Raw genomic sequence first — 11,884 nt, 5'->3', positions numbered from 1 at the left:
TGGTGCCACAAGTGAAACCAAAGGAATTGTGTTATTTAACAGAACTCAGAATCTTCTTTCCTCTCATGGATGTTTGCAACCCAAATCCCTGTGAATCAAGGAACTAAAGTGATTCTGCTGTGTCAGAAAAAGCAAAATTACAAAATTGTGTCAAATACATATACCAGGGTTTTGTACTAGGTATAAAAATTCCAGGAAACATATGAACTGAGCAGCATCAGCAGCTAATTTGCTGTCCTGGAACTGACAGAACCAACTCGCCTGTGTTCTCCCTGACCCAGCAAGAACACGTGGGTTTCCTGAAGTAAACATGCAACCTGCTCTAGAGAAAACACCTAAACCTGCCTTGTCTCTGACTGGAATCCATGTGGGAAGGGTTAGATTGACTGGATTCAGTAGATAGCTTGGCACAACAACAGCAAGTGAGTCAGGATCACATTGGCAACAGAGGCATTAAATAACTTTGTTCAGAGTTCACAATACTCGGGGAAGCTGCAGCAGTGCAACACTGGGAGCAGCAGACATGGCCTGCAAAGGGACATGGGGACAGCAGCTCAGGAAGGGTTTTACTTAAGCAATCTGAAAATCCTTCATGGAGTTTAGATAATTTAAGAACAAATCAAATACTTCCCCCCCACAACTAGTTTCTGAGGAAGAAAAAAAAAAAAGACAACTGTGTGAGAAAAACCAATGCTTTAAATTACCCTTACTGGAAAATTGATCAAAACATGTTTGTTCTCAAAAAAAAAAACCAAAAACCAGCATCTCTCAGTCTGTCACACCCGTTTTCCAGGCACCCCTGCTGCTGGGGTGCCCTTACAGCCACTGGGGACCCTCCACGGCCCAGGAGTTATCAGTATTTTCCTTACTGGAGAATTCTTCTCAGGTTGGGAAGTTCCATCTTTGGTTTCATTGTGTCTCTCCATGTGTCTTTCTCCATGGTGTCTGTTCAGCATAAGAGCTTCCTATGTTTCCACCCTCTTTTGTTTCTCCATGGAAAGCAGTGGGATATTGGAAAGGCTGGAGGTTTTGAATCTGCTGGAACTTGTGTCTCCAGAGCTGGACTTGGTTAATAAATCATCCTCAGAGGCATTTCTCCTGGAGTCCCTAAAGAGGAGGTTATTCCCACTAAACAATGGCTCATGTTGGTCTGCAGAACACCCTTCTGTCTTTCCTGGGGTCTTCTGCTTCATTTACTGGGGGTGACTGTGGGGTTACTGGGGGGTGACTGTGGGGTGACTGGGGGGTGACTGGGGGGTTACTGGGAGGTGTCTGGGGGGTTACTGAGGGATTTCTGTGGGTTTGTTGGGGGGTGTCTGGGGGGTTACTGGGGGTGTCCGTGGGGTTACTGGGGGATTTTGGGCAGCAGCCAGCACTGGCCCCTGGGGATGGAGGGATTTGGGGTTACTGGGGGGGACAGTGCTTTGTCCTGGCGCCCTGGGGTGTCCGGACAGTGCTCCCCAGCTCGGGGGGAGCTCCCTGCTGGCTCGGCAGACAAAGCTGGCAGGAGCTGGCAGCAGGAGGAGGGGATGGGGCTGCCCGGGCGCTTCTCCCTGCTCTGCTTTTCCAAGTGCTTTTCAAGCCTTTTCTTTTCTTCTTCTGTGCTTTCAAAAGCTGCTGAGAGGCAGCAAAAGGAGCCGGCGGTGGCTGAGGAAGGGCGGGAGCGATCCGGGCTCCCTCCCCAGGGCCGGCTGCAGCCGCGAGGCTCTGCCGGCACCCCAGGGGAGGGCTCCGTCTGTCCCGGGCAGTTTTTCGAGTCGAGTGAGTGCCTGCTCTTCCCAGCCCGAGCCAGGCCAGCCCGCGGGGGCCTTCCCACCAGCCGGGTGATGCTAATCCCCGCCGACTGCGCTGTCTCTGCCATCTCCACGCTCCCGTGACAGCGTCAGGTGAGGCGAGCAGCGCTCCCAGCAGCCTGCCTGCACCCACTTTGTCTCACGTGAGAGGGTCGAGATGCCCCGGGGGCTGGGGCAAACCCTCCTCCTCTTCCTCACCTACCAAAAACCCGCTGCTGCATCCGGAGCCGGCCCCCTCCTCTACTGCCTCCTTTGCCTCTGGCCTCAGCTTCTCTGTTCGAGAGAAAGGAAAATAAAATTTGCCAATAAAATGGGCCATGAAAACGGCGCTGGAGGAAGCAGCACAGCCCAGGATGGAGACACAGATGTGAGCTGGGCAGCCGGGCTGGGGGCAGAGCTGTGCCCTGGGTGCCAATGCCAGCATCTCGCAGCGCCTCGCTGCCCAGCTCCGTGGTGACACCACTTCCTTCCGACTTAGGGAAGTGTCGGCCCCACCCCAGCCATCCCGGTGCCCGGTGCTGCCCACCCGGTGCTGTCACAACGGCACCGGTGACACGAGAAACCTCCGAACCCCACAGCATCGCGTCCCAGCACCCGAGACCCCACGAATGGCGCGGCCAGAGCATCCCAGCACCCACTCGCCACCCCCTCCCTCCCTCCCTCCCTCCCTCCCTCCCTCCGCGGAGACGCCAGACCTCCAGAAGAGCCAAGAAACGCTGCATTAGGCAGGTTCGGGATAATCTGGGCTCTCCCGCCCCTTTTCTCCCACAAAGGTCTGCTCTTAATCCCCTCGAGCGAGCGAGCGAGCAGCGGCTGTGAGAGCAGCGCTCTCCCTGGCAGTGGGGCTGGGATGAGCTCGGGATTCACCGCCAGTGCCGGGGGGGCCGCGGTGGCCGTGGAGCCCATCCCGGGGGCCGTGGAATCCATTCCGGGGCTGTGGAGCCCATCCCGGGGTGATGTGGAACCAATCCTGGGGGGCGTGGAGCTCATCCCGGGGGATGTGGAGCCCATCCCGGGGGATGTGGAGCCCCGCACCAGCACCCACGCTGGGCTCCTTGGGTGAGCACGGTTTCCCTGCCATCGTGTCCCACCCACCCACGGCCTGGAGGGACCCCAGGGCCCCCCCAAAAGGGATCGAGCAGTGGGACTGGCTGGGGACAAGGAGATGGGGCAGCGGAGGGATGTAGGTGCAGCCTCGTGGGTGTCACGGTCACGAGTGGAACGGGGACATCGCTGCTGCCCTGCGGCTGAAGCCGCCTCCTCCTGGCATCTCAGCGCGGTTCTTAATTCCCCGTAATTAATTAGAGTCGGTCACCCAGCAGCACCTCAACCCCGCCGCTCTGCCAGGGGTGCGGCCAGCTCTGAGCTCTGCCCATGGGGATCCCACTCGTGACCCCCGGCGGGGAGGGACCTGTGAGCCCCCGGCCCCTCCATCCCGCGGGGGTGCCGAGCCCCCGCTCCTGACCCCGCTCCTGTCCCGGTCCCTATCCCTGTCCCGGTCCCCCCACCCCGGGATGCCCCGGGCGGGGCCCAGGGTTCCGCCCCACTCGTGTTTGAATGGAGAGCGTGGGTCCGCCCCGTGACGTGGCGCTGTGCCATTGGTCCGGGCGGGGCGATGATGTCATCGCCGGGGGGGTGGGGGGGGGCGCTCCGTTCCGGCGCGGCGCGGCCATGGACCGGCGGCGGCGGCGGGGGCCCGGGCGAGCAGGTACGGGAGGGGCGGACACCGGGGGCTGCGGGGTTCGCGGCGGCCCGGCGAGACTCAGCCCCGCTTGGCCAGGTCCGGCCCGGCCCGGCCCGGCTCGTCCCGTCCCGGTGTGGCGGGATCCCGCCGCGCTCAGCTCGGCTATTGTCCGGCGGGCGGGCGGGGTCCCCGGCGCCGCCGCGCTCCGGTACCGGGCAGAGGGGCGGCCGGGACCCCCCGCCTCATTCCCCGCCGGGCCGTGGGGCCGGTGCGCGGCGCGGGCGGGTGAAGGGGTTAACAGGATGCGGAGCGCTGTTTGCCCAGCGCGGGGCACCGGCCCGGCTCAGCGCACCCCGCCCCACCGGCCGTCGGCGCCCGTTCGCTCCGCCGAGCCCCGCGCGGGGGTGGCGGTGGTCGGAGCGGGGCGGTGGCTGCCCGCGGCTCGTGCGGGGAAGGTGGATCCTCGGCGGCTGGAGCGGGTCCAGCGGCACCCGGGGCTGGGCGCCGGCGGGTGCTGAGTCAGAGCCGCCCGAAATCCCCGTCCCGTTCATTCCCCGGTGTTCCCGGACAGGGGTCCCGGCTGACCGCAGCCTGCCCTCCGCCCTGCCGGGGCGGCGGGGTCCCCACCGCTGCCACGGGTGCCCGGAGAGAGGCAGTGCCCGGTTCTAGCAGCGCTGGGCACGGGGCTGGCTCCCGGAGCCGCTCCGGTGCCCGCAGAACCGCGGGGCCGTGGGCAGCGAGCGCTCGCGGGGCGCTGGACTCGTCCCACGCCGCCCCGGTTTGACCCCGCTCTGGCAGCAGCAGTGTGGAGTATGGATGTTTCCAAGCGCCGAATCTATGGATCAGGGAGGCTGTTCCAAAGGCAGTTGGGATCTATAGAGCAGGAGAGCTGTTCTAAAGGGATCGTTAACGGGCTCTGGGGGGAAACTGAGGCACAGCGTGCCATCTCTGCCGCCAGGACAGGGCTCGTTCCCCAGCCTGGGCACGCAGTAAGCAAATCTGTTTTGGACGCAGCTCCCTCGGAAACCGTGGAGCGACTCCAGCTGAGCTTTAGCACCGAGGAGGCTCAGCGTGTTTGGGGGTGCAGAGCGAGCCTGGCCGAGCCCCGATCCCCGAATATTCCCGGCTCGGTGCCCGGGCTGAGCGGCCTCGGGGCTCCATCCCCGGCCCCCAGCGCCAGCCCCAGCGCCGCAGGCGTTGTGCTGACCGTGCCGCTCGCTGCCTTTGTTCGCTGCGTTTTGTCCCGAGCAGGAGCAGCCGCGCAGGGCCCCCCGAGCCGGGCTCCGGGCCCCCGGCAGGTAGGGAGCCGTGGGATGTCTGCCTGCTCACTTCCCGTCCAGCCCAGCGAAACCGCAGGAATCCGGAGCCCGGCGCTGGTCGGGAGGTCTGTTCAGCCCCGGGATCCTGTGGCAGCCCGGCCAGAGCCTGTTGCAGAGAGACAGAGCCAGGAGATAACCTTTCCCCCCCGGAAAAGTCCCCTCCTGGCCCTGCAGAGCCGCGGGCTGGTTCGTGGCCCCGGAGCTGGAGGATTTATGGCCCTGTGCGTGTTCTGGCGTGTCCTGCCAGCGGTTCCTCGCTGAACTCTGGCTACCTCCCGGCTCTTGGCAGTCCCCTCCGGGAGTGCTTCTCTGCTTTTGGCACCGGCCGTGAGTTCCCAGCCTGGTGCTGATCCGTGTGCCGAGAGCCCCGGTGGGGGCCAAGCTTCTCCTCCCTCCCCGGGTGCCATCTCTCCATCCCCGGCTCTGGAGCTGGCTGCCAGGGCCTTTTCCACTTACAGAGGCCGCTCGGTGCATCCCGGGGTTGCTGCAGCAGCGTCCCGGTGCCAGGGACAGGACCAGACCTGTCACCGCGCCGGGGCGGGGGCGGTCACCGACAGCACCGCCTGCCCCCGGGCCCTGGGAAGAGTCGCTGGGGAGCCGAACCGAGGGTGTGACAGCGGCTGTGTCCCCTCCTGGGCCGGCGGTGGCGGGGTGTGAGCCGTGCCCTGTCTCCGGCTGCCGTCTGCCAGGCTCCAACATCAAAGCATCAAAGGATCCCCGAGGGGCAGCGCACCCCAGAGCGGCGCTGAGCGGGCGGGGCGGCCTCCCTGTCCCGTGTGTGGGTTCTCCCTGGCCCTGGGCAGTGTGGGGGACCCGACCGGTCCGGCAGAGCCCCTGCCCCAGCGCTGGCAGGGCGGGGAGAGCACCCTCTGATCTCGGGGTGCTGCCTGGGGGACTCTGCTTGGGGAAGCTGGGGAGCTCGTTTGGAGCCGGCTGGGCCGGCCAGGAGGCTCTCCCAGCCTGGCTCTCCCAGCTTGGCTTTCCCAGCTTGGCTCTCCCAGCCTGTGAGCGGGAAGAGCTGGGGGCAGGATGCATGGGAATGTGGCTGGACTTGGCGTTTCTCCTGTGTGCACTCACTCGCTGGCCTCCTTCTCTGAGCCACTTTCACTCTGCTTCCCACGGGTGACTGATGCTGAGCAGGATGAGATGGAAAGGATGGGGTGGGGGGGGGGTCTCGTGGGAAGCCTGCACCATCAGGACACGTGGGCCTGGCCAGGGATGTCCCAGTTCTGCGCTGTCCTACAAGCAGTCATTGACAGGGACAATTGTGTCCCTGGGCACCTCAGATTCTCACTCCCAGAGCCACAGGGCTCACAGGGCAGGGGGGAGGCAGCACAGGGCTGTCAGTACCAGTTATCCCTCTTGTCCTCGAGCCGTGTGTGCAGGTCCTGTCCCCTCCCCTTGCCCCAAAGCCCTGCTGGGGCTTGGCCTGCGCTCTGGGCAGCGCTGCCAGGTGCCTGTGAAGTCTCTCCGGTTACCAGCAGCTTCCCCTGGTAGGTGGCTGGAAAGGCAGCGATGCCTCCCTGGCCTGGTTTCCTTTGTGAAAGCACCAGCAGCAGCGGGAATGTCACAGGATCTGCTCTCCCTGAGCGACAGGAGGAGAAAAGGGCTCTGTGTCCAGCTCCCCAGGCCGGGCTGTGTGGGCAGCACTGTCCATCTGTGCTGCCATCGCCTCTCGGGGCGAGCCGGGAGCGAAATATCGAGGGATGGGGGGAGATTTTGGCTGCTGTGAAGGCTGGAGCGTTTAGGGGAGGGGGCCACGCTGTTTCTGTGGAGGCTGTGAGGGTGATGGAGCGCTGCTGGCCCGGCTGGGACCGCTCCAACCTCCCGGTGGCCCCTTTGCAAAGTATCTCACAAATGCTGAACTTGGCCCCGAAATCTAAATACAAGGGAGGGACAGTCCCCAGATGGCCTAAATCAGCAGCACGGTTGCCTGGCCCAGCTGGGGAGCTCGCCGGGAGTGTTTGTTTTATGGGAAAGCAGAGGCTGCAGGAATGCTGGCCTGGAAGGAGACCTTGGAAGGGGAAAGCGTTCGTGCCATGCACACGCGTGAGGGAGATCCCAGAGAGGCAGCGGGGCCCAGTGAGCTGCTCCTCTCTGCTGGGATGGGCTGAGGGGGAAGGAATTCCCCTGGCTGCTGGCTTGAGGTGCAGGGAAGGAGGTGTGGCTGCTGGGTGGCTTCTCCTGCTGCTGGGGTGAACTGGGGGCTCCCCAGCCGGTCCCCATGTGCCATCATCCCCCTGGGGGCTCAGGCTGTGCCTCCCTGGGCTGCTGGGATCTGGACAGGGAGTGTGGCCATGTGCCACCAGCACCGTGCCACGGGGCACTCCTGCCCTGGCCAGGCCCATGCCAGAGCCAGGCACGGCAGGGTTGGGCAGGGAACTTTGCCCCAGCGTGGGGCCAGAGTCCATCGTGCCCTGCCTGTGCTCCTGCCGCTGCTCTGGGGGACAGCGGGGTGTCACAGCCTGGCTCTGGGCAGGGAACGGGGTGGAGGTGTCCCCTGGCCCTGCTGGCACCCCTGGCTGGGTGCTGTGGCTCCTGGGGGTGGTGTCCAGCCGGGCAGGACCGGGCTGTGCTGGGACCATCGCTGCCCGTGGGCTGTGGGGCCGGGCTCGCTGCCAGCTGAGCCCCGGGGCCGGGCGGGCACCGGCGGGGATGTGGCCCCTGTCGCACGGCTCGTTCCGAGGCCACACGTCCGTGTCCCTTCCCCGTGCGTGTCACGGGGCGCGGTGTCGCCGGCCGTGCCCGGAGGGAGGAAGAGGGCGGCCACGGGCCCTTCCTCCCCGGCTGCCTCTGCCGGGACCACCTGGGGCTGCCTGGCGCCACGGGATGCGGCCACACGCTCGCTGTCCTTGTCCCCTCCTGCACGGATGGCTTGGACGGCTCGGCTGGTGGCCCCGAGGTGGCGAGGGAAGGAGGAACGTGCCCGCTTGTGCCTGTTGCCATTGCGGTCGGGCAGAGCCCTCGTCATTTCTGTCACCTCTGAGTCACAGCGGTGACCATGACAAGGCTGGGGAGGGTGGGGATGGTCGCACATGGGCTCAGCTCCGAGGGTTTTGGGGGCTCCAAGGCGGCAGCAGAGCAGTGTCCCCGTGTCCCCATCCTGCCGAGCATGAAGGGGTCCCCGTGCTGGTCCCCCCGTCCCCCTGCTCGGCTGGCGGTGCCTCCCGGGGGCTCTACGCCCTCCTCACACACTTCCTGCCGTCTGTTTCCAATTCCTCCTGGCGTCTGCTCCTCCCCGCTTTCTTCCAATTAGGAAAAAAAAAAAAAAATCCCAGGCATCTTCTCAGCGTGCTGCTCGTAGAGCCTGGAGCTGCCGTGCCCTGCTCGGGAGGGCTGGGGCTGCACGGGGAGGGGCAGAGGGTGCCCCTCTGTGCCCCCCATCCATGGGGACACAGAGTCAGGGATCATCCTGAGCGATTTCCGTGCCCAGGGCTTTCTCCTGAAGGTCTCTCTGCTCCGGGGTGGGTCTGGGGGTGTGGGGATGTGTCCCATGTGGAATGATGCCCTGCATGGAGCCAGCTCCTGGGAGAGCCAAGCAGCTGGTGGGCACAGGGTCACATTTTGCTGCTTGGTGGGATCTCCTGAGGGTCTCTCTGCTCCAGGGATGTGTCTTGGGGTGTGGGGAGCCCAGAGGGGTCTGGGGGGATGTGTCCCATATGGAATGATGCCCTGCATGGAGCCAATTCCCAGGAGAGCCAAGCAGCTGGCGGGCACAGGGTCCCATTTTGCAGCTTGGTGGGATCCTCGCAGCCTGACCGTGTCCCTCCCTCCTCTCCCCTAGGAGTGACCCACCGGTGACACCAGCGGCATCCCGGCTGCGCAGCCCCATCCGTGAGCACCGGACCCAGGACCCAGCGTGGCACAGCCTCCCCTGGCTGCCACCATGCCCATCCTCAAGCAGCTCGTGTCCAACTCGGCGCACTCCAAGCGCCGCTCGCGGGCCGACCTGACGGCCGAGATGATCAGCGCTCCCTTGGGGGACTTCCGCCACACCATGCACGTGGGGCGCGCTGGGGACGCCTTCGGGGACACCTCCTTCCTCACCAGCAAGGCCGGGGAGCCGGTGCCGGAGGCGGGAGAGGAGCCTGGAGCCTCCAAGCCCGGCCTGCTGTCGCGGCGCTTCCGCAGCAGCAAGCGCTCGCAGTCGGTGACGCGCGGGGACCGGCGGGACATGCTGGGCTCGCTGCGCGACTCGGCGCTCTTCGTCAAGAACGCCGTGTCCCTGCCCCAGCTCAACGAGAAGGACGTGGACAGGAGCGCCGGGCAGCTGCCCAAGAGCCTCTCGTCCAGCCCCGTGAAGAAGCCGCCCGAGGAGGGGAGCCCCGAGGAGCAGCAGCGCCCCAACGGGGCGGCCGCGGGGCCGCTGAGCCCCGGCCTGGACGAGCGCGAGTTCGGGGACATCACGGACCTGCCCGTGGGGCTGGCCAAGGGCAGTGCGGGCTTGAAGCACGCCGAGTCCATCATGTCCTTCCACATCGACCTGGGGCCCTCCATGCTCGGGGACGTGCTGAGCATCATGGATAAGGATCAGTGGGAGCAGGACGAAGATGCCGAGGCGGAGGAGAGCCACGAGGAGGAGGAGGAGGAGGAGGAAGGGGAGCCTGCCCCGCCTGGCTCCCCGCTGGCGGCCCCGCCGAGCCAGAGCCCGGCCCGTGGCGCCGGTGGCCGCAGCCCCAGGGACAGCAGCCCGGTGTCCAGCTGCCCCTCGGAGCGCAGCCCTGTCCCCAGGCCACCGAGCCAGCGGGGAGGGGCCCTGAAACGCCCTGACAAGGAGTTCTCGTTCGCCGACGAGGATGACGACGAGATCCGGGTATAAAGCAGGGCCGAGCCCAGGGTCTGGTTCTCGCTGAGCTTGCTTGGACACAGGGCTGGACACCCCAAGAGGTGGCACTGGGGAGGACTCGGCTCCTGCCTCATTCCCTCCGTGTGCTGCAGCAGGACAGAGCTCTGCTCCCGGGGCCGGGGCGTTCCTGACAGCCCCAGGCAGCTCCAGCACTTCCTGGGAGGGGGAAGCAGACTCGATTTTGGTTCTTTCTGTTGGACTTTGGATATTAGCTCCTTTCTCCTGCCCCCCCTGCCCGTGTAAAGTGATTTAGGATCCAACGAGACGAGCCTTTGGAGTTTTAGCCCTTTTAGTAATATATATATATTTTCCACCGTACAGTTTTTACTGTTTTCTGATTTGTACTTACCTTTCTCTACTCTCTTTTGGTTTTAACTGAGGGAAGATTTCCCATGAGGAAGAACTTGGCTCTGGAGCAAGGAGGTGGCCTGGGACTATGGGCAGCTCCATCTTCCTGGGTTTTTGGGGGACAGAAAAGCTTTTTTCTGCAGACCAAGAGTCTCCCAGTGCCGTGGCAGGTGCTCGCTCCCCATCCCTCGGATGGATGGATGGTTCCATCCCAAATGCTTGACTCTCCAACCAGCCTGGGGGTCACAGGGATGCTCCCAGCCAGCTGCAGGGACGCTGATGGAAGTGTGGGTCTGTCCCCCTGTGGGAGGAGCTCCTGGAAGCCACCGGAGTCCTGGTGGGGCCGGGCAGTGGCGGGAGCAGGCGGCTGGAACAGGAGCTTTTATACCGTGTATGTACAAATGCAAGGAATAAAAGGAAATGGTAGTGACTGCAGTGGCCTGAGTTCCTGAGGGGTGACACGTGGGGGGGACCCTCTGCCCAAGCAGGACCCGTGTCCCTGTGCTGCCCCCACCCCTCTGCCCGTCCCTGGCTGCAGTGTGGGCACCTGCCGGGGCCCAGCTTTCTCTGCCCGTGTCCCGAGGAAGCAGCAGAGGCCCTGCTGGCCGGATCTGGCTCGGGGCTGGGACCCTCGGGCCAGGCAGCTCCTGCCAAGGGCTGGCCCTGCCAACGCTGCCCTCTCCTTGCCCAGCCCTGCTCCCTCCAGCCGGGGAGGAGGGGATGGGGCTGGGGGGGCAGGACTGGCTGTCCCTGCTCCCACGGGCTGGGGGCCAAGGGGTGCCCTGGGGGTTCCTGGCCCTGTGGGGTTGCCCTGGCCCTGGATGATCCCAGCAGAGCGAGCAGGAGTCGCTCTGATCCCACAGCTCAGCCACTGGGGAAATGGGGCTCTGCCAGTGCTGGGGGTGACCTCCCCCTCCAGCCCCTTGGGAGGGGGCAAAGTGCCAGGAATGGCCCCACAGCCTTTCCCTGAGCAGCATCCTCCTCACTGGAGAGAGGGAATGATTTATCCCCCAAACATCTCCCAGGCCTGGGAGGGGCTGGATGCCCCTGCCCGCCCAAATGCATCTCCCTGGAGAAGCCAGGGGAGCGGGCAAACGCCGTGGGGACACAATGGGGTCCTGTCCTGTCACCCCGGCCAGGGGACATTGGGCCATTGTCCGGGACAGGGAGAACAACAGCAGCTGCAGCTGGAGGCTCTGAGCTCAGCAGGCTGCCTCTGCCCTGGTCACTGTGCCAGGGTCCCGTGTCCCATCTCCTCAGCCAATGACCCTGGTCTCTGTCACCTGGGGGGTCACCAGTGCCTCCTCCTGTCCCTTAGGGATGCTCTGGCACAAAGCAGCGAGGTTTGGTCCCTGGGCTTGGCCGTGCTCCCCGGGGCTGTGGGGCGGGGAGCAGCCCTGCGGTGACACTTCACGGGCCGCCTGCCACTGTCACTCGGCCGCCCTGATCTTTGTGACGCCTGTCGGCTCCAGGCTGGGGCTCGGCAGCGCCGCGGTGCCTCGAGCTGATGGGGCAGAAAGTGCGAGCGGGGCTGCTGAGCATGAGCACGGCCGGGACACGGGGACAGCGCCAGTGCCACGTGTGCTGGGCTGCTGGGGAGTGACACCAGCACCGCCAGCCAGGCTGCACCCCCAGCCTCCCCAAAGCCCCGGGGGTGGGCACAGTGACATTTGTCACATCCCTGGGATGGGCACGGTGACATCTGTCACACCCCCGTGTCGCAGACATCTTTTCTGAAAAATCCTTTCCTTAGGATTTTTTTCTCCTGAGAAGTTGAGAGGCCTCAGGAACAAAATGTAAGCAATGGTTATCTGCTGCTGTGGAATGCAACAGGTGCATCTGGGATTGGGCTCATGTGGTTGTTTCTAATTAATGGCCAATCACAGCCCAGCTG

At 64.6% G+C, this 11,884-nt stretch overlaps 1 protein-coding gene across 1 annotated transcript; it reads left to right on the top strand.

Annotated features, from left to right (window-relative positions):
• Window positions 1-3,430: 3,430 nt before the first annotated feature.
• Window positions 3,431-10,421, top strand: LOC118700359 (cdc42 effector protein 4-like). Its single transcript, XM_036404783.2, has 2 exons — window positions 3,431-3,501; window positions 8,581-10,421. The coding sequence occupies exon 2, from the start codon at window positions 8,683-8,685 to the stop codon at window positions 9,613-9,615; it is 933 nt and encodes a 310-aa protein (XP_036260676.1). The 5' UTR covers window positions 3,431-3,501; window positions 8,581-8,682; the 3' UTR covers window positions 9,616-10,421.
• The last annotated feature ends 1,463 nt before the right edge of the window (window positions 10,422-11,884 follow it).

This window comes from Molothrus ater, chromosome 19, assembly GCF_012460135.2.
Source record: "Molothrus ater isolate BHLD 08-10-18 breed brown headed cowbird chromosome 19, BPBGC_Mater_1.1, whole genome shotgun sequence".
Taxonomy (NCBI): domain Eukaryota; kingdom Metazoa; phylum Chordata; class Aves; order Passeriformes; family Icteridae; genus Molothrus; species Molothrus ater.
The sequence above is the reverse complement of the archived record's forward strand: the minus strand, read 5'-3'. Positions and strand labels throughout refer to the sequence as shown.